Consider the following 27,647-nt stretch of genomic DNA (forward strand, 5'->3'; position numbering starts at 1 on the left):
AGCTAGAGTATAAAGCACTTGGTTTGTGTTTTACAGCAGATGTTAAAGGAGACCAGAACTTTTGCACAAACAATGTTTGAAGCATACATATACATGTATTATTTTACTATGTCTTTGCTGCCATCAGGCTTTACCATGCTCCGAGCCTTTAGTCACACAAATGGTAGGTGTGCGTTCTATCAGGCTAAGTGTTGGCATCATCGTAAGTCTGTGCTGGCAATCAGGAGAGAAGATGTTAATGCATGGGAAAGGAGAGCACCTCTAGCACCAAAGCATGTTAAGGAATTGACACAGATGGGATACAAGGTCTTGGTGCAGCCATCAAACCGGAGAGCCATCCATGAAAAGGTAAGGTCCCAGTTTGAGTTAGATAAGCAAAACCATAGTTCAGTTATTAACCCTAGTGCAGGAAAAATAATATTCAAAGGATATATATGAGAAAACATGTTATTAATTCTGTTGTTAAATAAGGAGTCATTGTGTCCTAGTGCAGAGAAAAAGGAGCAGTTTGTTTAACCTTTTAATGTAATGTTGGCACACTGGTAGGTTTTGGGAGTTGTTTTAATCGATTTCTTGCCCTTTCATCTGTCTATGAAGAAGTTCTAGGTGCTCTTGAAGTAAAAACTTGGAAGTTCATTTAACATTTGTGGTTTTGTCCTCTGTTTGTATGAGGCAGCACTAAAAAATCAGCATATTTTTTTAAAAAAAGAGGAAGGACGAATCTGGTGAATCCCATTCCTGCTTCAATCCCATTCCTCATGTAAAATGAGGAGAGAGGTTTTTTTTTTCTTTAATGCTGTGACCTTCAGGACTGAGAGCTTTTACAGTTCTTGTAGCAGCAGTAGTGCTCTGCTGTAAGGTACCTGAGCCAACACATAAAAGTTGAAACATAAGTAGGGAATTAGTGATCACTTGCACATATCACCTTTTAATTAAGGCACAGTGCTGGCTTTCACTGAAGCACAGATCACATTAGGTACACAACTATGACATTGAAAGCTGGAATTTTAATACGTTTTTGAGATAAGGGAGAACAAAAATAAATTTTGGTATGGAAAAGCATTCTTTTAGAAGTTGCTCTTCAGCTTGAACTTAGTCTTACACAATTTTATGAAATCACATGTCAACAGTCTTCAGATGAATTTGTCAGGTTTGTCTAAACTTATTTCCAAATATTTCATCACATTACAAAGGACTGATCATTATTGCAATACTATGAGATACTTTAAATGTAGTAAAATATCCTTTTTTGTAGTCTGTGAATTTAAGATGAAGGGTTTTACTAACACATAATTGTACAGCAGGGTATTAGCATGGAAATTAAGTTTGATATTTGATGCCATTTTGATAAAGAGCTTTTTGAGTGTATCACATGCAGTAACTTGTTTTTGCTTTGTAGAATTATCTATTTGTCCTCTGTTCTAGTTGCTTATGTGCTGAGATCTGAATACGAAAAAAACCCAGAAAGATTTACTTTGATTTTTCTCTGTCATAGGATTACGTCAAAGCAGGTGGCATTATTCAAGAAGATATTTCTGAGGCTTCTCTGATAGTAGGTGTGAAGAGACCTCCAGAGGACAAATTAATCCCTAAAAAGAACTATGCCTTCTTCTCGCACACTATTAAAGCCCAAGAGGCAAACATGCCCCTTTTGGATGAGATTCTAAGACAGGTAAATTGTGTCATAGTGAAGACAACTGGCTGTTAGCATGGGGTGGAAACTGAACTTAATGCTGAAGTGTGATCAAAAGCTTGCTGCCCGGTATGGTTACTTTCAGCATGCATATTTGTAGATAGCTAATGAGGACTGTTTTCAGTATCCTTTCCTGGAGCTGAGCGTTTCTTGCTCAGAGGATCTCACGCTTGCAGTGCTAGGCATAGTGCATAAGGCAGATGAGTTGTGAACATTGTATGCTCAGGAGAGTTTCGGGCTGTGTGAGCACGAAGGCTTGTTGGAAAGCTGTTAAGCCAGAGCCCGTATAGTTTGTTAGAGAGGGAGGCAGCCAGTTCACCCAGAAATCAGCAGCCTCTTGGCAGAGGATGCGAATGGGCCTGCAGGAGCTGGAGTGGCACGTTGGGGAGCTCTGTGCCAAGACTGCACAGGCAGTGCAGAGACTCTTTAAGACAAGAATTTAATGCATCCTTTAGGTTTTTATTTGTAAACTTAAATCTTGTTAGGAATGACTTGCCTTTCTCATATATGCCCATCAGCCTCTATCAGGAAGGATGACAAAGGCGCATGAAAAGGTAGTTCCTAGGAGAGCAACGTGCCACTGACTGCATTCACTGAAAATTTTAATACTCAGTTTGCTATGTATTTTCAGGAAATTCGACTGTTTGACTATGAAAAAATGGTTGATCATAAAGGAATGCGAGTTGTGGCCTTTGGAAAGTGGGCTGGTGTAGCAGGTATAGTGCATAAAGTAAAGGCAGGCTTGCAACAAGTAACTTCTTGTAATACTTCTGGTTGTCTGCGTTTCCTGAAAGTTGAGGCTTGTAATGCATTTTTAACTGCATTTTAACTCTTGCTTTTAAGAGCTTTTTTCCATTCCGTTTCACGCTCCCTAATTTTGATGAGACTACATGTCAAATAGTCCTGTGGATTCCTGGCAAACCTACTGTTTTATGTTGTCTTGAAGTCCCGTTTGTCTATTCAACTAATCTGAGGCAGACTAAATATCAAGAGATGAGCTGAATAGGGTTTTGAAAGAAGTGGCTGCTGTCAGTCCTGTGAGTTTGAGCATCTGTTTGTCACTCTGTTATCCATTTACACTGATTTTTGTGAGGCATGGTTCTCATTCCTTTCTACTGAACTTCAACTCTGTTTCTTCAGGAGACTCTTTTTATTATCTCCTCCTTTGGAATCTGGTGATATGGATGCATCTCATAAAAGGATATCTGAGTATTAAAAAGTGCTGAAATGCGTAACGTGGGCCAAGAGCAGGTTTAAGGTCATAGCCTGCTATTGAATTTCTCCGTCCCTGGTTTTATGTAGACTTTCTTTAGAAGTATTAATATTGAAACATGGGCAAAAATATCCAGGATGATTTTAGACTTCAGTCAGTCTCTGCAGTTTCTAACTGTGCATATTCAGAATTAACACTGATGGTCTGATTTTTCTGTTTTGTTTTTTTGTTTTGTTATGTTTTTTATAACAATAGGAATGATCAACATTCTACATGGATTGGGATTACGATTTTTAGCCCTGGGACATCACACTCCCTTCATGGTAAGAGTATATGCGTATGTATTTTTCTTTAGCAAAATTACATTTGAGCATCTGCTGATTATCTGTATTTGAATATGGAAAATATATTGATGGTTCTGTGCCTTTGATTTCAGCACATTGGGATGGCACATAACTACAGGAATAGCAGTCAGGCTGTGCAAGCAGTACGGGATGCTGGGTATGAAATTTCACTGGGATTGATGCCAAAGTCAGTTGGGCCCTTAACATTTGTGTTTACAGGCACTGGTAATGTTTCTAAGGTAAGAATTCTGTCTTCAAGATGAAATTCTGTATTATTTTTAATAGAACTTCTCGGCATTTGATACTTATCAGGGTAAACGTGTTGATGTGTTCATTTTGTTTGCTTGGACTTCAGGTTTTCCTTTGCCAGTAAGAATTTTTAAGTACCCTAAACTAATGCCTTTAAGATGAGATCATGCCTGCCAAGGCTGACCGCGCTAACTTCTTACCATGAAAAATGAGTTAAGTCTTACTACTCCTCCCTTCTTTCCCACCTGCATGATTTTTGTCTCTCTCTTTCCCCTCCCCTTCCCATTCAAGTACGGGGGAAAGAATTATTTTTTTTCTAATACTTGCTGAGGTTTTATACCTGCTTTTATAGCATTGACTTGGCTTACAAATGCTGGATTTTAGAGCTCTTTTCTATGATATAGGTAAACGGCTTACCCCTGGTTTTGGCAACAAAGATTAGTTAACTAGGCTCCAGCTATAAAGTGAAATAACTGCCTATGTAAATGTGTGCTTTTTGGACAAAATGAAGGCGTGTCTGAAAGGCCTGTGTTCTATGATCACAGCTCGTTGGGAAAGTCAGCTTGAAGTTCTTTGCCTCTAGAACAGCCTGGTTGTTGAGAATTGGCTTCAGGGGTCTTCCCTAAAGAGAAACTGCTCCTCAGAGGGGCAGCAAAACCATCTATTGTGGCTGAGTTAAGGCCTCCCAGCTCTGCCACTAGAAATGTAAACCAGGAGTTGGACTGTGGGTCGGGCATCATGCAGTAATGGGGAGTGATGTAAATTCCTTGTACATAGAGCCCAGGCGGCTTTGTTTTGGATAAGTGGGGGTATGTGTGAAACAGTTTGTACACTTCTGAAGATGTTCTCTGGCAGAACTGTCAAGTTGTGTGTGGCATTTTTATATGTGTTTTCACACACCAAATGAGCGCTGTTACTCTACCTTTTTTGTTCTCTGCTCATTCTGAGTCCTACTTCTTGGTTTACAGGGTGCTCAAGAAATGTTCAATGCTCTCCCATGTGAGTTTGTGGAACCACATGAGTTAAAGGAAGTTTCTAGATCTGGAGGTATGCTGTGACAATAAAGTGATTGAAAACACTGTAACCCTTTCTGTCCAAGTGTAACAGCTAATATATATTTTTTCTTTTAACCTCAGACCTCAAAAAAGTCTATGGGACAGTGTTAAGTCGTCACCATCATCTTGTAAGGAAGCGTGATGGACTATATGACCCAGTAGACTATGATAAACATCCAGAACTTTACACTTCTCGCTTTAACACTGATGTGAGCATCTCTTTTGTTCTTTTATGAAAGATTTTCCACAGAGTGTTGGTAGTTACTACACCTTCGCATATCCATCAATTGAGAGAGCATTAATTTAAAACACTAGACCAGGTGCTTTCAGCTCCTTAAAGTACTAGATGAGAACATCAGGCATCTGTAACTTTCTTTGCAGATTGCACCCTACACAACTTGTTTAATTAATGGCATATATTGGGAACAACATACTCCTCGCTTGTTAAGTCGACAGGATGCTCAGAAGCTGCTAGTGCCAGTTAGATCTGCTGCTGGTCCAACGGAGGGCTGCCCTGAGTTACCACACAAGTAAGACACTTCAGTTCACTCCTAACAATCCTGCAGCACCATGATTAAGTTGTCATGTTAGGCAGTTTCACCACAGTATCTACCAAATGTGTCTGTTTCTTACATTGTTCCTCTTGCATGTTGCAAAATGCCCCATTGTTTCTACTTTCCGTCTTCTGGGATTTGCAGTCTTGTGTTCGCAGTTTGGAATTTTTGGAAACATCACAGTACAAATTACTGACAGGTATTGGCTGTCTTTCTGCAAAGGGAGTTCTGCCATTGATCCTTGTGCAGAATCCAATACAAACAGCGTGACATCTGGGGAATGTACCTACTGCACCATTATTGCCAGAAGTTTCTATGCCTGAGCAGAGTTCCTACCCTGCCATTTGGCTTGTACAAGTTCAATAACTGTTCCTTAACACCTTGAATTTCTGCAGCAGGCAGTGGCAATGGTGCACAACCCTGAATAGCTTTAAGGATGGAACACGGGGTGCAAATCCAGGGTTAGTCTCCTTTCAGCATGGGTGGGAGCCACCCTTTCTCTAATAGCCTTGTGTAATAGTTCTCTAGGAGACTGGCCTGGGGGTGGATTTGGGGAGGTTATGGCAGTGTGTCCTGGTGAGGAAGCAGGTCTTTGTCTCTTTTTTGCCCACTCTTGATGCCTTTCTTTCTCTCACACGACAAATAAAGAATGAAGTGTTAACCTGAAGTGGAGCCAGAGGTTGTGAGTTAGGCTAATGAATGCTCCACCTGTCCCAGCTGTCAGTGAACTGAAAGGAGGCAGCCACCTCATTAGGTTTCCCTTTACAATGATGAAGTTATTCTAGCGCAGGACTGCCCAGGGACAACTCAGGGGAATTGGGAGATGGATAATGAATGGGAGGTTTTGGAGGTACATGGAGTACAGAGAAAAAACTATGCATGAGTGGATTCTCCTGGTCTTTGAGAAGTAACTCATGAAATATGGGTCCTGTTGATGCGAGTGGAAATCTTACAACTACAGTAGGGCCGGATTTCCATTGTGTTCCTGGAGGTCATTGTTTGTGTTATTTTGACTTCTAAATTGGTTTAAGATGAATGAAACTACAAGTCTGATAGATCTTCTCACGTTTCTTTTATTTCATGTTCACTTGAGATCTTTTATACCTATGTTCTTTAGTAATGCTCTATTACTTTCTCTTTTTTATTTAATCACTTTAGACTTTTGGCAATATGTGACATTTCAGCAGACACTGGAGGATCTATAGAATTTATGACGGAGTGTACAACAATTGACAGTCCATTTTGTATGTATGATGCTGACCAGCATATTATTCATGACAGGTGGGAGAGCCTTTAATTTTTATTGCTTTCCTCTGTAATTTGTACAGTGAAACATTATGTTGAAAAATCACACATTTAAAACACTTCTGAAAGGTGGTACCTTTCAGGTACCAAGGAGAAGCAGTTTAGAAGAGCTGTGTTCTCTCTTTCAGTGTTGAAGGCTCTGGGATTCTGATGTGTTCCATTGACAATCTGCCAGCACAGCTTCCTATAGAAGCAACAGAGTACTTTGGAGATCTGCTTTTCCCTTATATTGAAGAGATGGTAAGGTTTTATGTGTCCAGCAAGAAGGTAAAAGACTCGGACTTTGGTCTGCTTGTTTGTTGCTTTTCTGGTCTCCTGTGTACATTCAAAAGGAATCTGCTGTAGAACATAACTGACTTAGTACTTCCAAAAATAAAAATCTTTCTAAGTCTTGAGGCAAACTTTCAAAAAGCAACATGTGAATGAGACATTAGTGACCTGGATGTCTTAGAGTTTTGTGAAGAACACTTTCTGTAGGCAGGAAACAGGCTCTGGCAGGTGGTTCATTGCTCCTGGACACTGCAGTAGAAGTCTAAATTCTTGGGGCACTCAACAACCACTCACGATCAGATTGCTATTTGAATTCCTGTATTTTCATAAAAGTCAAATGACACTGATCAGGGCCAGGAGAACTTCAGATCTATGAGACATTGGTATTGTTGCATGCATTTAAATATTGTGTAAAATGTCAATGTTTTACTCTGAAAAAAAATTATGGGAAATAAAGTGACCTGATTTCAAATAACTTATCTCCATAGCTGTTATCAGAAGGCTCAGAACCTCTTGAAAGCCAGAATTACTCATCTGTTGTTCGAGATGTAAGTTTTGCAATTTGGTGCTCTGCTTGTCTTCCTCTGCTTTAAAACGTAGAGGTCCAAAAAAACCCTCAAAATTTTTTTCATGTATTTCTAGGCAGTGATTGCATCCAATGGTTCACTGACAGCCAAGTATGAATATATCCAGAAATTGAGGGAGAGCAGGTAATGTATAGGTTTTTAAAGTTTGTTTGGTTAAGGATTTAAAAAAAAAGAAACAACTGTCTGCATTCTGTCTCTCCTTTTGCATTTATTTACTCTTATGTTTTCGTGGAATACTGCTATATTGTACTGTGTCTAGGTGTCTCCTAGCTTCATGATTTCCTTTTTTGTTCATGCACGTTGCCTAAATCATTAACATGTGTTGCTGGTAACTTATATTGAAGTTGAGAAGGTGGTCATTTTTCTCTTTCTTAGCTTATGAAGACTGTTTTACCAGAGGCAGAAAACAGTGAGATGCCAGTATTATTCTGTTACTCCTTGCCCTTTTAAAATGGATATAGCATACAGTCCTTTGAAAGGAATGGCTGAAAGGAAAAGACTCTCTAATATACCTTGAATCTAGTTTCCTTTAGTGTGGCTCAAGTGCTGTGCTGTATAGCATTGTTCTGTGACTGGATGTATTCAGGAGCCTCTGTGAGACTCTCAGACTTTTCATTACGCTCTTGTAGCTACAGCTTTAGCTACCACTTCATCCGTACCCTGTCTCGGTAGTTATCAGCCAGTGGTAACATAAAAGAAGTAGCATTGAGTGGATTAAGCTAACAAAAGTATAACTAACCTGTGTATCTCTTCCCTTCCCCTTGCTCCCTAGTATTAACAAACACCTATATGGTTTACCTATGAAAAACGTTAATTTGACAGTAAGTGGGCACCTCTGGCTTCATGTTCATGATCAATGCCAGCTGCACTATATATACAAATATAAATATAAAATATAAAAGTTGAAATCGGTCTGAGCACAAGCACTGTGTGCACTATGCGCTAAAAGCAGAGTGTGTTGGCTTTTGCATGCCAAACTTCTCCAGTTTCCTTTGGGAGCTTTGGGAGTTCTGGTTATGAACTTGTGCATGATGAACTATAGGTGCATTTTCCACCCCAAGTAGCATGCTGTATGCCTCGCAAAGACGTCAGCTCACAGTGATTTTTGTTGTGTGCTGTTTGGTAGACCACCTCAAGAGGCTCTCTCAGTAACAAATTTTCTTATTCCTCACGCAGCACGATGGTCTGGGTTTTTGTTTTTTTTTTGCTTTCTCTGTAATTGCTTGCATGTTCTTGTGTGAACTACCCTGAGAATCTGGAGATGTCATTCCAAAGGTTGTTTTTTTTTTTTGTGGGTAGATTTTTGATATTTCTGCACATCTGTGTGTTGCATGTGATGTTCACCAGTGTTGCTTGCTTAGCTGTCAGAAAAGCAAGACCTGCTAACAATACCCTCCTTTACTTTGCAGTCTTTGGAGATAGTGCAAATGAAATCAGGGACTTTACTGCTTAAGGTGTGATGGTTTAGCTAGAGATAGGCTCTTGTTTAGAGCCTGTAGGAATTATGTGGCTCGTGTTACTACTCTAACAAAGTATTATTCTGTGTCTGGTTTTGTTCTGATGGCTCTGTTTAGACGAATTGCTTATACCCTTTGGATGTATGTGAACATTTCAGACTGTAGGATAGCCAGAATGTATGAGCTGAACCATCTTGCGTGCCATCAGAACGTGGAGCAATTTGATTTACTGAACTTGTCTCCATCTTTTCGCCTTTACTTGATTTATACCTGCTATTGGTTCCTCATCCACACCTGCAATGGCATATCCCATTAACAATGCAGACCTCTAAGTATTGCTGTTCATGGAGTAACACAACTGAATTATTTAAACTCATACGTAGAAAACAGGCATAATCTGAAATGTTCTTTTCTGGGACTGTGTAGATTCTGTTCCCGCTCTTGATGGGTCATTTGGCAGCTCATGTTTGTGCCTGTGCTGGAGCAGACATGCTTTGTTTAATCCAAGTGTGACCTCATTCTAGACACTGGAAAAGTTTTTAATAAATATCATAAGGAGTTTGATTGCAAAATCCAGCTTGCTTTCATATAGGAAGTCTCCCATTCGTCAACGCTGTTGCTGCATACCACTGTTGCTCCTTATAAGTAAAGGGTGAAGAGGAATTCTTTCTCTTCCCTTGCCCATGAGCTGTGGAAGAAGATTTTCTGTTAGAATTGATAGTAGTAGGAGGAAGGTCCTTGGGTTTGTTGTATGAAAGGATATGATGGGCTTAGGAGGCTTTCTGTGAATGGATTAAATAATCATTTAACTTCTTAAAAAAAATCAAATCTGTAAAACTTGTATGAAGGTCAAAATGTACAGTAATCTCTAGTAATAATTCAGATAGATTAGAGAGGTGATACATTGATACATCCCATTCAGATTTAATGAATTGAAAATAATGACTTAAAAAAATTATTTAATTAAGCCTGAAAGTGGAGGAAGGGAGGATGGAACATAGAATCATAGAATGGTTTGGGTTGGAAGGGACTTTTAAAGGTCATCTAGTCCAACCTCCCCTGCAATGAGCAGGGACAAGTTCAGTGTCTGGAACATCTGGAATTTTGGAGAGTAATTCAAGCTTTACAAATGCTCAGACACAGTTAGTAGGTGGGAATGTGCTTCCGACAGATGATCTAGATGTATTTGGTATTGATTTCTTCAGGGTAGTCTTTTGATGCTATTGTTTGAGGCCTTGGGTTAAATAGCCAGGAACTTGATTCTTGGTCTGAATAGAGGTCTTAGTTTGTAGACTGACTAAAACATACTTATTCTGTTAGCTTTAGCAGCTTACAGTTTCCTTCTTCTGTGTGGTTTTTAATTTTGCCTGTAACACCTCCTAGGGAACACGCTCAGTCACTGAAGATGGGTAATAAGAAGAGGGTTTTATTGCTCGGATCTGGCTACGTTTCTGGCCCTGTACTTGAATATCTCACTAGAGATTCCAACATTGACATCACAGTTGGTATGTAAGACTTTTTCTTGGTTTTCATTGAAAAATTATGTCTAATTTAAACCTGCTAGTGTGGGAGAACCTTTCTTATAAGTAATAAATGGGTCTGGTTCTGAGAACAGATAAAGAAAATCTTTGTTATTATGCACAGCAGAAAAGGATTTTGTAGCTTTCTGAGCATTTAGAGTTTATATAATTGATTTGAAAATGACATAGCCACATTAAAAGTTTAATGTTTGCATGTGTAACAGGGAAATTAGAAGTATTTGTCCTTCTAACCTGCTTTGGGCTTGGGATTGGTTTTGTAGCTAATCAGTCACTTTTGTTGGTGCTTGGCTGTGGTTTCAGCCTCACACAACAAGAAGACAAAATTGTTTTCATAGACATCCGTATGAGTGAAGCCTCTGCTGTTGTTATAATCAGTACTGTGGTGGTAAACCTTCAGTCCCTGACCTTCCCATCAGCCCCACATGCCTGCTTGTTTATTCCTCTGTTTTGGTTTTATCTGTAGTGTATTTCAGGCTAGGCATTTCAAAAACACCTTTCTGTTAACTTTACCCCGATTCTGTGACTTCACACGTAAAACCCTGGCTGCATTGCCTGAAAGATACTCTGCTGGGAGGTGGTTTCCTTTAAAACTTACTGTTGTATTGCTGTTGATTTCTGTTGTTGTTGCTTTGCTTTGGTTTTTTTTTTTTTTTTCCCTCATGCTACTTTCATACTGGGCTGCTTTTACTATGCTTCGCAGTGTTAACCATAGTACTTTTAACCCCATGGAAAAGGTTTACTAGGAAGAAGAGGGGAATTCTAAGGAAGCTGCACCTTTCTTATTAGCACTGCCTGATGCGGTGAACAGGGAGGGATTACAGCAGTGTGCAGTGTCCATCCCCTCATCCGTACGGAGGCTGCATCTAGTCCCTGCAATACAGCAGCAGTAAGGGAAACCAGGTGAACTGGACGACCTGTTTTGCCAAGCACTGTGCAAACACAGGAAGTGCCTCTTATCTGGCTAGCTTGAAAACATGAACTTTCTACAGCACACGCACGAAAAACCTCAGAAGGAAAGAGACACAAAGATGTTACTTGTCTAATATTTGGCAGCAGGCAGGTAGATGAAGAAAGCATAAAATGCGCATCGCAGTGCCACATTTGGTTCCCTACTGTTAGGCTACACCACTTTAAATCCAAATGATGAAAATCTTAATTGGGAGACCTTCATGTAATCAACATTTTTTGGTTTCCATTTGTAGATGATTTTGCCTAGCTCTTTTCTCTCAGCACAGGTTGATTAGTAGGGTACGGTGAATTACCCTCTGGCAATGTCTATTGCCCATTGACTTTGGAAAGGCCATAAGGAAATAAGGCCCTAAGTTAGAGACACAGATGATTTTAATTCTCTGTAAGATCGTGCCCCACCTGCTGCCTTCGTTGCCCACTCCTTTCTCCTGGCTGTGTTCCCATTGCTGTCTTTGTTCTGGCAGAATGGTGAGCCGGGACAGGAAACTGCTTCACTTCCAGTCAGATGTGGCAAATACTGGTTGCTTTAACCCAGATCTCTTTTTCAGTTCTGCTTTTCTTATACTGGTAAGCGCTGATGGCAGTAGGAGCAAGATAATAGTAAGGAACAAATGGAGGCAGGCAGAGACTGGATTTCTCACCTTTAGCGATAATATTCGCACATGCAGGATTGGTAGGACTAAGCCACAGGTAAATATTGAAGCTAGTCAGATTGACTCTGGGCCTTTTAGTCATATTTGGCCTAATCCAAAGCTTAATGTTTTTATCTTTGTTATGTTAAAAATGGTAAATGATGTGCTTTGGGTTTGTTTTAAGCTATTAAGCTGTTCTTGGCTATAAGTAGGAATTCTGTTAAAATGTACTGAAACAGTTTTGAAAGATTTCTATTTTAACCAGACTTATCTAGAAATGTATGGCTATGTGGAATGAGGGATGGGGTGTTTTTCTGGGCACGTGTTTGTTTCCTAAATCTTAGTTAACTGCCTTGAACCTGCACGTTCGTCAAGACCGTAAAACTAGCTAAATTTTTCCTGTCTCCCTTAAAGCAAGCACAGCCTGAAAAAGAAAAACAAATTGGACTTTTCCTCCTGGACTTCTAGTCAGTTTCTTGCTTTTCGGTGAAGTAGTCTGTGCTTTTGTGGAAATAACTGCTGCCATCAAAAACTGATTGAATACTTCACCTCTGCATTTATTTGGCAAGGTTAGAGAAGCGACCGTTTTTAAAACCAGGAGGAAATATGTACTGCATGGTGACCTAAAATACTTTAGGCCTCAAGATACATTGTTGCACTAATTCAAAATGTTGTTGTTGTTTTTTTTTTTTTTTTTCCAGCAGGATAATGCTAATCCAAAACCAGTTTACTTTTAAAACACATTGGGCATACAATTTTTCTGTTGCAATCTTCCCTCGAGAGTCAGCACAACACAGTATTTCATTAAATTGGGAAGCACCAGACATGCCTTTTCTGTATTTCCATGTGAAAGACAAAGCAAGAACAAAACCTCTGCCTGTTTCAAAGCTATTTAATTATTCTGTTTCACATGAGGTTGTAAACCTGCAAGGAAAGGCACTTTTTTTGGATAGGCAATTATTTTTTATTTTTCCCCCTACCTTCCTAGTTATGCAGTGCTTCTCCAGTGAATTGACGAGCTCGTGAATGCCAATAGTATTTAGTACATATAGGACCATGATGTGAGTTTCTGGCATTCTAATTTTCTCCTACACCTTGTTCTGCCAAGCAGACCACCGGATGTCTCATTTAGGTAAGGGTTGGTAGACCCAAGGGGTGATGTCCCCCCCCCAAATCAAAGCATGAAGATCAAGTCTATGGTGTGATTGTCCACCAAATAAATAGAGAAATTAAAAACTGCTGCTTGGTTTCATAGTACTGTATGTGGGATGTCATTGAGTTCCTAATCATTGCTCTAACTTTGGTTCTCTTTCTCTCCTTTTTAAAGTTTTTCATTTGTCTGATCCTTTTGACTCTCTACCCATAACAGTTTTTCCACTAACACTTTATCTGCAAAAAAACATACTGGTCTGCCTGAATGGGCTAGTGGGACTTTTGACTGGGTATAGTAGAGCTGTTGTATTTTTCTGCTGGTCATCTTTATTTTATTTTTCTTAGACCTTGTGTGGTAGGATTATTGTTCTAGTTCAGATGAGCCACTGTCTCCTATATCAATATAAGTGTTTACTACAGCTCTTGCAACTTTCTTGTGATCTTTGTCTAAATTTTTTCTTGAGCTTGAATGTACGCATCCAAGCACCCCTCTTCTGTGACTGTTATTTACATTCTTCACCCTCAAACGCTTTCTTTAATAGATCTGTTTCTAGATCCAAAAAGTGCATTTCTAAGGATTGCAAAAGAATTTCCTTTTATCCTTCTATCAGTGGTTTGGTCACTTGTTCTTTGAAAACTTTGTAATGTCTTTTTCAGTATGTTTTGACACTTACCAAAGAGTGGCAGGTGTTCATCTGAGATATCAAAGACTGAATCTCAAGTATGTATGTTTTTTTAAAAACTAGGGTATACCTTACCACAGGTTTTTATGAGGGGTCAGAATTAAAGACATGGGAGTATGCTTTTGGGGTGGATCACAACCCTGCCTGGCCTATAATAAAAATGATGAGGTTTTGTAACTAGTTAATGACACTTTTGGGACACATTTCTGCATAAAAGAGGTGCATTCATTCAAGCAGACTGTTTTCCCTCTCTCTGAAAAACACTTAGGTGTGAATGGGTGCTTCTTTTTGTTTAGTTTATCTGTTTTCCCACTATGTGGATGCTCAGTTACCTGGCAAATGTAGACAGCGCTGCTGTAGAAAACCATGCCAGGAGGATGCATGCACATGATGCAAGTGAGCCAGTGAGTTCTAGGGTGTCCTACTGCACAAAGATAGGTTTAAAAGTCCTTTATCTCATGTTCTAGACTTACTTCTTTGTAGAGTGGAAAAGAAATTACTTCCAGTTTTGCATAAATCATTTTTGTTGACCTAGTCTGCTGATAGGAAAACTGCAGTTAGAACTTTTGTTAATTTTAAGTACACCCACAAAGTTGCTAATTGGTTACAAGTCTGTTCTCGTTACACAATTTAGCAGTGACTGGTTCTTTACTTCTGAGTGTAAGTATTCATTGTAGATTCTTGTTCTTGAGTTATAGCTGCTATGGCTTGACACTGGGAATCCATAATAAAATTGACTATTTTAGGGGAAGTAAGGTGCTTTATGCCTGATTTTTTTTTTTTTTCAACTGTTAGTGGAGGAAAACATCCATGCAATTTTTTCTCTTTGGGAGGAAGGAGGTGTGTGTAAAGCACAATTTATATATGGGAGTGCTTTGGACTTTCCTTCATCTTTAGGTAACAGTTGATGTGTTTTACTTTTAAAACAGCATCTGTCATGAAGGAACAACTTGAACAACTGACGAAAAAATACAGCAACGTTACTTCAGTTCATATGGATGTCATTAAGCACGAGGAAAAGCTGTCCACATTGGTGAAGAAACATGACCTTGTGATCAGGTCAGAATTCTGTGTCAAACATGATAGGCTCAACCCTAGGTCATGCTACTTCTTTCTCCTAGTTCACTAACCTAAATCAACACGGTAACTTTTTTTTTAATGCCAAAGAACGGGGGTCATATTTGTGCACGTAAATAGTTGTAACTGGCCTCTGCCTTCTGATGTAGTGGGGCATCTGGACTTTCAAAGGGGCTTTGATTCCACCATCTCTTTAGAAGTGTTCACCAGTTATGTGGACAGCCTTCTTAGTGCGAGGGGATCAAATTTGCATGTTTGCAAGAGCAGGCAAAATTCTGACATCTCGGTCATTTCTTCTGAATATCCCATTAAGAAAGATCTCTTTCCAGGTATTGAAGCAGGGGAGGAAATGACTTCATAGTCCTTGCCATTTTGTCCCTTTTGCCACGAATGTCATGAGTGTTGTTCCCTTTCCATGTAGAGAATGCTTTTCACAAAGTGCTTTAGCAAGATCATTGTAATGCAAGCTTTCTCAAGGATGGTTTTATGGTTTTGCATCTTCTAAACCTCCAGCATGCCTGTTTAGAAGGTGGCCTTGAAAAGAGGTCAGTGGTTTGTTTTTTACAAAGAGAAGTGTGACAAAAGAAGTGCTGTCTAAAGAACGACTCCCCTATTGTCCTGCGCCCTGTTCTGAGTGCATACAACAATGCTCGGCTGATAGGGTACCATTGCACTTACCGAGATGTGAAACTGCTCAGGGCAAGGCAGGTATGGCTGTTGCATTTGCTTGAGCTTTTTTGTAGGCATACAAAAAACATTTGTGAGTGTCTTTCCAGTGACAGCATAAGTAACTGGCTGGATTTTGATGTTGCGTAATTCTCCTTCATTTGTAGTTTGCTGCCTTATTCAGCACATCCTTTGGTTGCTAAGAAGTGTATTGACAACAAAGTGAACTTGGTAACAGCCAGCTACTTAACACCAGCTATGAAAGAACTCCAGGAGAGGTAGGTATGAGAGGAGCACCCTTCTGCTGTTGCTTCCTTCTTTAGTGCATTATCTGAATATTTTGCAGTCCGTTACACCCGCAATGCTCATTGTGAATTACTGTTTTCTGCATTCTTTCTCCTTCCCTTACTATGATGGAGGACTAAGTACCTTTCCCTAAGTTGCATGTGGAGGCTGTGGCAGAGCAGAGCAATGAGTGCATACCCCAGTGCTCTAAACACTGCAGCGTACTGTTCTGCATGCCCCATCTTATTCCATGTTAATGTGCCTTCCCCTCAAACCCATTAGGATGCTTGAACTGGGCTGATATTCAGGCTGAGCAGCTGGGCTGTCCTATTCTACCAGTAACAGCCAGCTTGTTTGTCATCCTTCACATTCGCCTAATAAAACCTCATTCTTGGCTTATTGTATCTACAGAATATCATCTTCCATGACACCGTCTTTTGGACATGCCCACTATATTAGTCTCAAGTTGGTGACAGTTCTAACTATTCTAATGTTTCTGTCACCCTACTTATTATCCAACTGGAGGTTGTTTTGGGCATGGAGCTTCATCTAGGTGCTCCTCTCAGTCATGGTACTGGAAACTCTGAAGTGAATTCAAGTGAGCGAGATGAGAATTGTACATGCTGTGTCTCTGCAAAAGATAAACCAGAGAAAGCTGGACAGGTAGAGAACCAGTGTTGCAGGCAATGAGGGAGGTTTAGGGGCCTCCCCTCCCCTTGCTGTGATGTGCGCATATCATATCGTGCTCTCAAGGAGAAAAAAAAGACACTTCTCGTTTGTCAAAACACAAAGTGATTTTGAAAAATAAAATAAATCACCTCAGTTTGTGGTGGTAAGTGAGCTGCTCTGGGAGTGTAGGCAACTGTTAAAAAAAGAAAACCCAAATGTTTGTAACTTGGGAAAGTGGGCCTTTCGGTCTCTCTCCCTGCAGGAGCTGTTTAGGGCAATTATGACTAGCTCTGTGCTGTCCTGCGTTATATAGCATTGTCCGGGAGAATGTGGGATATGGAGTAACTAGTAGGAATTCCTTTTTTCCACTGGTCCCGAGAAGTTGCAGCAAAATAAGAGAAACCAAGGCTAGAATGACTCATAGACAATTGTCACTGTTCAGGTTTTAACATCTGCTTTTGTTTTTGCCCACAAGCTGCAGACAGAGCCCAGAATTTACTGTGTTGGGGAAAGTTCCCTGGGCCTTTGTGGGACAGATTTCCTGAATAAACGGCCAGTAATAGTGAATATTCTGACAGATCTGCATTTCTGTTATTTTCAGCGTAGAAGCTGCTGGTATTACAGTTATCAGCGAAATGGGTTTGGATCCTGGTCTTGACCATATGTTGGCAATGGAATGTATTGACAAGGCAAAAGAAGTTGGTGCTACGGTAAGGTTGGCAGGTAGTGCACAGTTCTGCCCAGATTTTATTAGTAAAGTTGTTCCTTTAATACTGCCCAGTTTTTGGGCATGTCACTGGTGTGTAATGGACTCTGGGCACCTTACTTTTTCTGATGCTTGGAATTTAGTGCCAACTAATCCAGTTGGTGAGACCATCAACTAAGATGGCTTTATCCCAGTGTGTATTTTGGTTTCCTCTCCTCTGCAGGCAGTGCCTGCAGTGTGACAGCTTGACACTGTTGCTCAGTGAAATTCTTTTGGTTTCCCCTGTCGATCTTCTGATTTGGCCCATTTGGGGGATAACGTCAACAGAAAGTTTAAGAACTAGCGAGGATTCTGCAGGGTAGCTCTGCACTGTTTGCATCCTGGTCTGTCTTCTCTTCATTGTTTCTTTCCTGTGACTAAATCTGACAGGTTGTATCCTACACTTCTTTCTGTGGTGGCCTACCAGCTCCAGAGCACTCTGACAATCCTCTGAGATACAAGTTCAGCTGGAGCCCACAAGGAGTGTTGCTGAATACAGTTCAGTCTGCGACGTATTTAAAAAATGGAGAGGTGACGTAACCCTAACATTTCCATTTAAAGCCAGACAAAAAAGGTGATGTTGGGCTAAGGAGGGAATTGGGATTTGTGAGGTTCTGTGTTTACTTTCAAGCCAGTGACAATCAGTTGCCTAAGCAAGTTGTGTACATCACTTAATCTTATATTTGGAGCCTGATGGTGCCTGGCTGCTGCCAGCGTAATTCTTACTTAGTATATGGAAACTGATTGCAAAGAAAGAGCGTCTTCTGATGGCTAAAGCACTGGATTGAGGTTGGTGTTCTGGGTTCAGCTTCCATCCCTGTTGTGAGTTGCTTTTGCCACTTAATTGCGCTGTCTGTGGCTCCGTGAAACAAAGGTGAGAGTGCGTACTTCTACTTGCTTTTCTGTAGTCAGGTTTGTAAACAAAACAGCTTCATTCTCTACTTGCACAGTGTAGAGCAGAACTCTAAATTTATTTTTCTTTTGGTGCAGTCTGTAATACCAGTAACTCACCGAGTGGATTTTGCAAAAACGTACAGTGGTTTCTGATGTATTTTATATAAGCTCTGTTTTGCTGTTTGTGCGGGAGTCATTAGAGTAGACTTAACCTAGCAAATGTCACTGCATCTGTTTTATGGAAAGATCATAACTGATTTGTGCAAAGCTATTGCAAGCCATTATCACATTTCTGCTTTCCAGTCCTATCTGGTTGATCACTCCCACTTGCTCACAGTAGTTACTGAGCAGGGGCTCTTCAAATGTCAAGGAGACTGCCTTGTATAACCGCTGTAAAGTTTAGCTAATTATCTAAACTTTTTGAACTGCAAAACTGAGAAATCTTTTGAGATGTTTTATCATGACATTTTGGTGCTCTAGTGTTCTTATTGCGGTAAGAAAGGAGAAATTCAGGGACTCTACATTGGGTAATTATTTAAAAAGCAACAACACATAGTTATGAGTTTCAGATGAAAGGGTCTCTTGGAGAATGTGAAAATGTTTCTTATTTAATTCTGACCTGGTTCACCCATTGCTAGGAAAAATTAGATCATGCATATGAATGATTGACTATGAAAACACTATGCAAGCTTGTCAGTAAATTGTGCAATTTTTCCTCCTTGCCACTAAATCCTTAGCTCTTTTTGACTGTTGTGGAGGATTCTTCCAGACTGGTGTCTTACCTGACAAACACAATAAGGTCTTTCGACATTGCTGCAGACTCCAGTGCTTTAGTCGTTCTTCTAAAAGGAAACCTTGCCCTTTTGCCCAGAAGTCACAAAATGAGTTTGTATCGATGCTGCATAGCAGATCTGTGCATCAGCTGCTTTAAGGAAGCAGGGTTCAAGGCTTAGGTTGGGAGTGATAATGGAGCTAGTCAACCTTATTTTGTTTTCCTTCAACAGTGCATTCTCTCTGTGCTTTGTAGCTGCAAGTAAAGATACACACGGGCAGCAATTTCATATCAGTGTGATATCACCTGATATATTTTAGTCTTTTAAAAAAAAAGGAGACAAACCCCCATGCTTCTCTTTACATTTGCCTTCTCCTCCCCCATAAAAAAAAGAGAATTAAAAAAATTGAGCAAAAAGTAGGGAGCTTATGGGCAGAATCTCCCTTCACACCGATGAAGTTTAGAGGGATGCGCCAAAATTACACTAATGTAAGTGGAGTGGGAACCTGCCCCTTTAATGTAAGCGCAGCAGGAATTAACAGTGTGTGTGAGAAGGATGTGGGTTGTTTTAACCCTTTGATTAGTAATGGCTGACATAGTGCAGGCTTCTCCATCACGGGATATGCTTAAATGGCTTGTGCAACTGCTTTATTTAGATTGGGCCTTTGTTTGCACCAGAAACACTAAGCATATTGTTCCTATTTTGAGCATACTTCATCTTTTCTGATGTAAAATAAATTAAATAACTCTGCACTGAAATAGTATTGCTGTTCTTTCACAAAATTTAGATTATCAATATTCCGGCTGGAGGAGCATTACTTGATTCTGTTACTCCGATGGACTTTTTCCCAGGATTAAATCTCGAAGGTTTTCCTAACAGAGACAGTACAAAATATGCTGAGCCATATGGTATTCAGAATGCTCACACTTTGTTGAGAGGCACCTTAAGATACAAAGTAAGTAGTTGTTGTTGTTATTATTATTAATTATTGTTTTCCTCAAGAGAGGAATGTTGTTGTTTCAAGAAAACTGTGTATTTAAAAGTCAGCCTTCTATAGCTCTGTATATGCTATTTATAAGCTCTCCACTATCCCAGCTGAGAGATGGTCTCTATCTGTGACTATCGCATAGTCTCTATCTGTGTTCCTTTTTTTCCTCTGGCTCTGAAATTGGTGTCAGATCAAGAGAAGATTTTTAAAAAAATAAATAAATCTGATGGGTTTGTGTGATGTGTGCTGCTGTTATGTATTTTTAAGAATTGATCTGTTCTCTTGAAGTTGACAAAAATTTGAATTACAGTTTGTTGCTTATATTCTTATGAAAAACATAATGTAAAAATCTTACAGAAAATTATGGTTTTCCATCAAACTGAGAAAATTTTCCATTAAGTAACTGGAAATCTTGAACATGAGCAACTGTAACATTTTGGTCAGTGAAAGTAAAATGTTAAGAGATAAATGTGTTTTCCTTCTAACTGATAGACTCTTTTCCTTTCATTTGTTAGATGCACTAAGCAGAATCCAAACAGTATTTTTTCTTTCAGATTTCTTTTTTAACTATTTTGTTGGTCAATATACATTAAGAAGGAATAAGCCTAAAACCAGATTGAAGGTTTGAAAAAGCTTTTACGGATGTCGTGACATGTCTATTGAGTTGAGGTTTATGTCAAGGTTTAAGTTATTGTTGTTTTGTACGCGGCTTGAGGAATGTGTATGTCCTTTCCCTCTTAATTCCTCTGTTGCAATACAACAGGTTTTTTTCTTTATTTCTGGGAGGGAGGCTTGTTTAGCAAAAAAAGATGGAAGGCCAATGTCGGGGAATAAGGGCTACAAATTGCAATAGCTCTCTTTTTGTCAGTCTAGATACGATCTCTTGTTCAGAAGCTAAAAATATGTGGAAGGCATCTCTCTCGTCATGAAGTCTTAATATGGCAGTATCTACTCTTCCATTTGGTGCCTGGTAAAATTTTCTTCTTTCGTATAAGTGTTAGCGCAAGGAAAAGCAAAAATGTCAGGGTGACATGCAGAGTTGTTATCAGTGTGCTGCAAGAATGACGTTTCTGTGGTTAGTGCTGTTTTCTTAACCCCCGAAGCAGGTCCGTCCCTTTGGGTTGGGGTGATGTCCGTAGGGTTGTGCGGAAGACCTCGCCGTACCTCTACCTGCGTGGTACCCGCGTGCCAGAACATAGTGCTGCGCAGGGCAGAAGTTAATGTTGGCCTTTTGCACGTGCTGCTCTGTCCCAGAGCAGAAAGCAATCCGTTCAGTGCAGAGGCTAACGACTCCCCGGAGTGCCTTTTCTGGATTAAGTTCAGCTAGCTAATGGAGTCAGTTTAAAAGGAGGTGGCACAGGGATCTCACTGCAAGGCCACCTGAGCTGCTAACCTACTACTGGTGGAGGTGGCTCCTAATTATTTAGCCCTCTTTCAGGATGCTTTACGTCCACCATTCTGCTTTTTTACAGTGTTTCTAGTCACTTGCCTGTAAGTGTTTTCAGGTATGTAGCAGCTGTGTGGGAGTGTTAACGGGGTACAAACAAAAATGGGCAGAAACCAGTTGAGACTTTTTTTATCGTGCAGCCTATCACAGCCTTTGCAGTTCCTTTTAAATACCATTCCACTGCTGTCCTGGGTGTCTCTGATATTCCCGAAGGAAAGATACAAACACATAGGATTTTTGTCTTTAAAATCACTTCATCTGATGTCCGTGCAATCACACTGGTGTAAAGCTGGGGTGGGCCCGGTTCAGCGTGGGGCTCTCTGCATTCAGTAGTTGCTTTATGGGCCAGGTGGCTGCTACGACCCCGTCTGTAATGACATGCTGGAGTTTGAACTCGTGCTGGCCAGCTCAGCCCTTTCTTCTCATGGACCAATGCTACTTGCCATGGAAGTATTGATGGCAGAATAATAATAAGTCGTTAAAGAGGGTATTGAAAAAGTAGGGGGAGGGGTGGAGAGGGGCCGGGGACGGTACCGCTCTGTGGCAGGAACCCCACTGCATCGTGTTATTGTGGCTGCTTTCCCATGGGAATAATGCTTAACATTACCGTGGTTGTGTCCACCACTGCATTCAAACCAAGGAGAAATATTCACCTCAGTTTCAAGTGATTATTATTTTTAACCATGTTATTCTTTTATTTCAGGGATACTCTAAGACTATGGGAGGCTTTGTAAAACTAGGATTAATTAACCCAGATCCTTATCCTTTGCTAAGCTCAGCCACACCACCTCTAACCTGGGTGAGTTACTCTGATCACTCTGCCTTCTTTCCTCTGTTTTGTTAATGTTTTTCTTGTTGCTAGGCTTGGAGGTGCTTAGCAATGGGAGTCTTGCATTGCATCCTGGTCTTCTCTGCTCTTTGTTCCTGGAAATCAGGAAGATTTTCTTCAGCAGGAATGTAACACAGTGCTGGAACAGGTTCCCCAGAGAGACTCTGGAGTTTCTGATGCCGGAGGCTTTCAGCACTCAGCTAGACAAAGCCACGGCTGACTTGAGTGCTGGTGGTACTCCTGCTTCAAGTAGGGCATTGAGCTAGATGACCCTCAGAGGTCCTGTACAATGTTTTTATGGATTGTCTTAAATTTTCTGTTAGTCAGAATCCAGCCCTCAGTGCTGTGAGTTTGCAGTGTCTGGATTGGTACTGGCCTATGATCTTCAGTGTAAAAGTACTTTTTAGGGCATCAAGAAGAGATCATGCCTAAATTAGTATATTAGAATTTTTTTTTTTTCTGTTAAAACTCTGTACAAGCATTGTTTTGGTCTGTTATGCTGCTTTTCTGTCTTGCTTACTGATGCTTCGCTTCATCTTAATCTCAGCCAAGGTATGACTCCTATGATGTGCTGCTGTTACATTTGACAATCATCAATTTGGTTGTCTCTGTGGGCAGACTTGTCAGGTCTGTTTGGCTGTCTTGTGGAAGTTTTTTTCTTCCATTTTGCAAACCCCTGAGAAAGTAACTTTATTACTCAGATGAACAAAATTCAGATGTGTCTCCTGTTTCCTTCCTCGTGCTTTTATCAGCATTAATGTGGAAAAAGACACCAGGCTTACGCTGTGTGATGGTCTGCGGAGGGCACAGTATTTTTCCGATGATGCCATTATTTCAAGTTAAGAATGTCTTGAGTGTTCTCAAAACCAAGAAAGCACAAGGTGAAGAGGCCCAGTCTTGCTTGTCTCTGACTAACTTACAGCACTGCTCATCTTCCCAAGCTCCAGGAGGTTTTGGGCTGCCATGTGGGAATTACTTTTATTTTTATGAGATGATTTTTGTCCGTGTTCAATTTTAGGGTTGATATCTTCAAGTTTTCTTTGCAAAGATGGCTAGAATTTCCAGTCCTTCTAGCCTCAGTGAATAAGTATACAGTGTCACGTAGTCTGTGAAAATAACTACAAACTCATTAGTCTCACTGCAAACTTTGTCTCAGCAATGTTGTTGCATCTTAGTACCTTCCCTTTATCTACTGTGCCTGGGACGCAGAGGAGGTGGGTCAACCTGAGCTTCTAAGCAGACGCAGACTCTGCAGTTCTTGCTTGCTTTGTATCTTGTTCATAGCTCCGGTTGTTATCTGCCTTGCTGTGAATGAACCAAGGAGTAATTAGCACCTAGATAGCAAAAAACGGCCTTCGGATATGTGTAAAAATCTTCAGAAAGCTTTTTGGTAACGCTCCCAGGATTACCAGAGTCATATTCATCTCATCAGTCTGTTTTCTTCCTTTTGAAAGGGATGCTCTCCATTTCTAGACCAGCTGAAATATAGCCTTAAGTTCCTGACTCTCTGGGTGTCTCCAGGTGGCTTCTCTTTCACCTTAACGTCCTCCCAGTGTTCCTTGTTTATGCAGATTTCTGTGTTCTTTCTTCACTGCCAGAGGAAGGGATAAGACTGAAAAATAGTGGGGAGCAGCTGAGTGGTGGGGTACAAAGTGTTTTAGGAAAAAATGACCCCTATTCTCACTTGTTGTGATTAAAAATCTCCAACTATGTGACTTTCCCTGTACACGTAACCTGTCTTCTCAGAAGTCCTGGATATTAACTGAGCTTAGTGGAGCAGTGGGTTCTTGAAACCTTGAGTGAAAAGGAGTGGGAATACATGTCAGGCCTTCAGGAACCTTTTTTCTTTTCTTCTAATACAGAAAGAGCTCATGTGCAAACTGGTTGGAATTAAGTCACCTGCTGAGTACCATGTTCTTAAAGAAGCTGTATTTAGCAAACTGGAAAAGGACAAAAGTCAGCTGGAGGCAGTGGAATGGTAAATTTTTCCAGTGATATTTTTTAAAGTTGTTTTTTTTTTTTTTTTTAGAAAAGAGAGGGTTTACAATTCTACCCATTTGGGTCCATGTTGAGACTGTTAAACTGGTGTGCTGAACAAGCTAGAAATTATAGGACTGAGACTAAGCTGTGGATAGGCAATGATGTCTCATTTCTTCTGCCAGGCTAGGTTTATTGGGAGATGAACCAGTTCCAGCAGCAGATTCCATTGTGGGGGCTCTTGCAAAGCACATGGAGATGAAGCTGCCCTTTGGTATGTGAGAAATTCTTCTTTTTCATAGCTTTGAGTGGAACAAGTCAATATCTCTTACCAGCCTTAATTAGATTAGTTTGTTTGTTTACTCTTATTAAAAAACCTTCATGTTAAGTTTTTTAATGTCTTGCGACATTCACTACTCCCCCAATCTATCTTTTTCCACCCCTGTTACATTTTTAATTTCATCTTAATCTTCTGTCCTCCCAAGTAGTCCTTGCCTTAAGTCACTTCCCTGGTACGCGTGCTGTGTATGCACAGTGCCTTGCTCATCAGGGACCTCATCTTGTTATAGCTGAAATGCATATAAACCATTCATTACTTGTTTTTCTTTTAGGCACTGGAGAGAGAGATATGATTGTTATGAGAAACGAAATAGGTCTCAGGCATCCTTCTGGTCATTTGGAAGACAAATTTATTGATCTGGTTGTCTACGGTGATAACAAAGGATATTCTGCGATGGCTAAAACAGTAGGGTACCCCACGGCTATTGCTGCTAAGATGGTTCTAGACGGTAAGTGACTGTTCAGGCTTCAGCAACAGTATTTCATCACTCTGGATCTTTCTGCCTGTAGAAAGCAGATGTGTAGTGTTTCTGAAGTGTACATACATATTATATATTTAAAAAAAAATAGTCAAACTTTTCCTGTGGTCTTTACAGGAATTTTTAATCTGCATGTTTGAATGTTTCACTTACGCTTCTTAACTTCTTAATCGATAGAGATTTTTAGTAATTTAATCTTAAATCTTTCACTTCACTTTTTTTTCCCTAACTTTGTCTCAGGTGAAATAGATGCCAAAGGTATGGTTATACCATTGACAAAGAATGTTTACGGACCAATACTTGAGCGTGTTCGGGCCGAAGGCATTGTGTACAGTACTCACAGCGTTATCAAACAGTAACTGGAAGCAGCAGATGGAATTGGGTTTTGGCATTGTTTGGTTCCCTCTCCCCTTTAAGAATCCCAATTTGGACCAGCTAAGGCAGCACCTGCCATTTTGCACACAGGTGATGCCTTCCATAAAACCCATCGCCTGACTTTCATGTAGAAACTGCAGATACCCAGATGCACAAATTGTGGTATTTTCCTGTTAAAACTGTTACGATTTCATGTACATGTTTCAGCATCGATCAGATCTTTCCGTATATCTTCCCCCAAATATCTCAGGAGTTATTTTTTAATAGAGTTTATCTTCTAAGTGTATAGGGTTATTATTGAGACAAATTTAATCTGAAAGAAAAATCTATTAGTGGATTCTTTTGTGGTAGAAAGTCCTGGTTAATGAATTCCATTGATTAAGTTTGATTGTTCATGTGGTAAAAATAATTTATCAGAGAAGCAGAGATGAAAGTGATTCTTAAAATTTAAGTCTTTTTGTCCCTTTCCTTTTAACAGTATTTGTGAATGTTTTCACAATAACAATATGCAAGAAATACTTCAGAAATTCTGCACTACTAGCAAATAAGATCCTGTTAAATCTTGAAAATGTGTTGTTCTTAGATATTTGAAATCTAGACCTTAATATTTTTGAAATCCCTCTACGAATGTAAACTTAAATTACTTGGAGGAGGGAGGAGGCGTAAAGCAAGCCCGCCCCCGTCCCCTTTCCTGTCCCGGAGCAAAGCTGGTTGCGGTACGTTGAAATACCTGCTGTTCCGTGGTGCCTCGTCCTGTGAAGAGAGCACGTCGGCGTTTAGCTCTGCAGCTAGGAAGGGCATTCTGAAACACAACACAAGCTAATGTGCTTAGAAGCCGCTCCAAATGACATGTTTACTCTTTCCACTTACACTGTGTGCCTCGTCCAGGTTAAGTACTGTTACAAAGGGAATAGACTGTGTAGCGTAAGCAGCTTTGAAATGCAGCAGGATTAGAGGTTTAAATCACTACTTTTGGAGTTAGCTTCTGTCCTTTTGCTATTATGCTTTTGAAGCATTCATTTGGGAGCCGATCCATACTACTCAATACAGTGCCGCTTCAGACTGACGAGAGTTTGCCAGCGTACCGGCTCGTTCGGTGGTAAGTGCTGTGCTGCACAGCCGTGCCTGCCCGGCTCCGGCCCCAGTTTAGCTGCATCAGCCCAGAATTGAACTCTAGCCCCAGTGCAGCTTCTCTCTGACAAAACAGCAGTTGCTTCCTTCCAGTTCAGGGATGCTTCTGTGGCTTTTGCTCAGGGATTTCTACACCACCGTGCAACGCAAGCATGTCTTAGGCGTCCCCAGTTAGCCCTGTGAGATGCAGTGCTGTGGGCAGAGACCATTTGCACTGGTACCTGTGCAATTGTCTGGAGCTCCCCTTTTTTAAAGCTGAATACTGATGCTGGAAACTGTCCGCTTCCAGCTTTGCTCACAAGCGCACTTTGCTGAGAAACGCACAGCCTTTTACCTCCTGGGAAGTGTAGTGCTATGCTCGCGGTCCCGAGGGGCTGGAATTCCAGGTGTTGCTCTGCCCGGTAGGAAAAGCAGCCATAGCAGTAGCTGAAGTTTTGACCTCCAAGTCTTGCTACTCGGGATTTGGATTTTCTTTGTGCATATGTCATGAAATAGCTACTGCAACAAAGAGGAGAGTGAAAGAAGCCAAAGGGAGAAGGAAGAATGAAGGGCAAAGGATTATTGTCAAAGAGGAGGGCTTTTTATACTGAACCACTGAATGCTTTTGTACTGTCAAATTTGGATTCTGTTACAGTGCCACGCGTGTTCTGAGTATCAGATGAAATCCTGGCTCCACTAAGTTGCTTTGCTTCCCACTGACCTTGCAGGCGGTTGGGCTGTTGTGTGGCTGGTACGCGTGGCTGGGGTAAGGACGGAGCCTGCAATGAATGTTCAGCGCTCTGCTGCCTCCTCCTCCCCCCGGTAGATTGAAGGTCTACAACTAAAGGGTTGAAATTAGATTTGTATCTGCTGGTGCCTTCCAGTCCAGTGCTTGGTGAGACCAGGATTTCACTGAATTCTCCCACAAATACACAACCACGGAGTTGTGATTCTGTGTGTATGCATGCACCTTGCTTGCTTTTCTGCCCAGGAAATGCAGTATGCAAAGAAAATTGGTATTTTAAAAAGTATGTAATCTCTTCGGAGCACGAAAAAGAAAGCACTACAGAGTGTTTTCTTCGAGAAACACTGCTACTATTTTTGAAACATTTTGTATCAGAGTATATTTCTGTTTCCCAGTGCAATGCTGCTTTTCGTTTTCTAAGTTTAGACTTAAATGAATTTATTGCTCAGCTTTTGTATGAAGATTAGACTTCTCAGTTCTCTTTGCATATTATTGGAAAGATGATTGTATCTTATACACAAGATTGCTTGAAAAATAAATCTGAA

The 27,647-nt window shown here is 40.5% G+C and overlaps 1 protein-coding gene across 1 annotated transcript; it reads left to right on the forward strand.

Annotated features, from left to right (window-relative positions):
- Positions 1-24: 24 nt before the first annotated feature.
- On the forward strand, positions 25-27,647 carry AASS (aminoadipate-semialdehyde synthase). The gene is made up of 23 exons (XM_082497032.1): positions 25-348; positions 1,496-1,672; positions 2,325-2,409; positions 3,162-3,229; positions 3,343-3,489; positions 4,468-4,546; positions 4,636-4,763; positions 4,936-5,084; positions 6,267-6,389; positions 6,542-6,653; positions 7,172-7,231; positions 7,326-7,393; positions 10,111-10,232; positions 14,634-14,763; positions 15,615-15,725; positions 17,003-17,111; positions 17,537-17,677; positions 19,601-19,768; positions 21,952-22,047; positions 23,940-24,055; positions 24,240-24,328; positions 24,666-24,842; positions 25,113-27,647. The coding sequence occupies exons 1-23, from the start codon at positions 40-42 to the stop codon at positions 25,229-25,231; spliced, it is 2,883 nt and encodes a 960-aa protein (XP_082353158.1). The 5' UTR covers positions 25-39; the 3' UTR covers positions 25,232-27,647.

Source organism: Vanellus vanellus (genome assembly GCF_965231255.1).
Source record: "Vanellus vanellus genome assembly, chromosome: 1".
Taxonomy (NCBI): Eukaryota; Metazoa; Chordata; class Aves; order Charadriiformes; family Charadriidae; genus Vanellus; species Vanellus vanellus.

Bases quoted from the DNA above. Each gene is read 5' to 3' on its own strand.
- AASS (XM_082497032.1), top strand. From the start codon at position 40: ATGTTAAAGGAGACCAGAACTTTTGCACAAACAATGTTTGAAGCATAC. The intron at 7,394-10,110 runs GTAATGTATAGG...AACACCTCCTAG, and splicing joins CAGAAATTGAGGGAGAGCAG to GGAACACGCTCAGTCACTGA. The intron at 24,843-25,112 runs GTAAGTGACTGT...ACTTTGTCTCAG, and splicing joins TGCTAAGATGGTTCTAGACG to GTGAAATAGATGCCAAAGGT.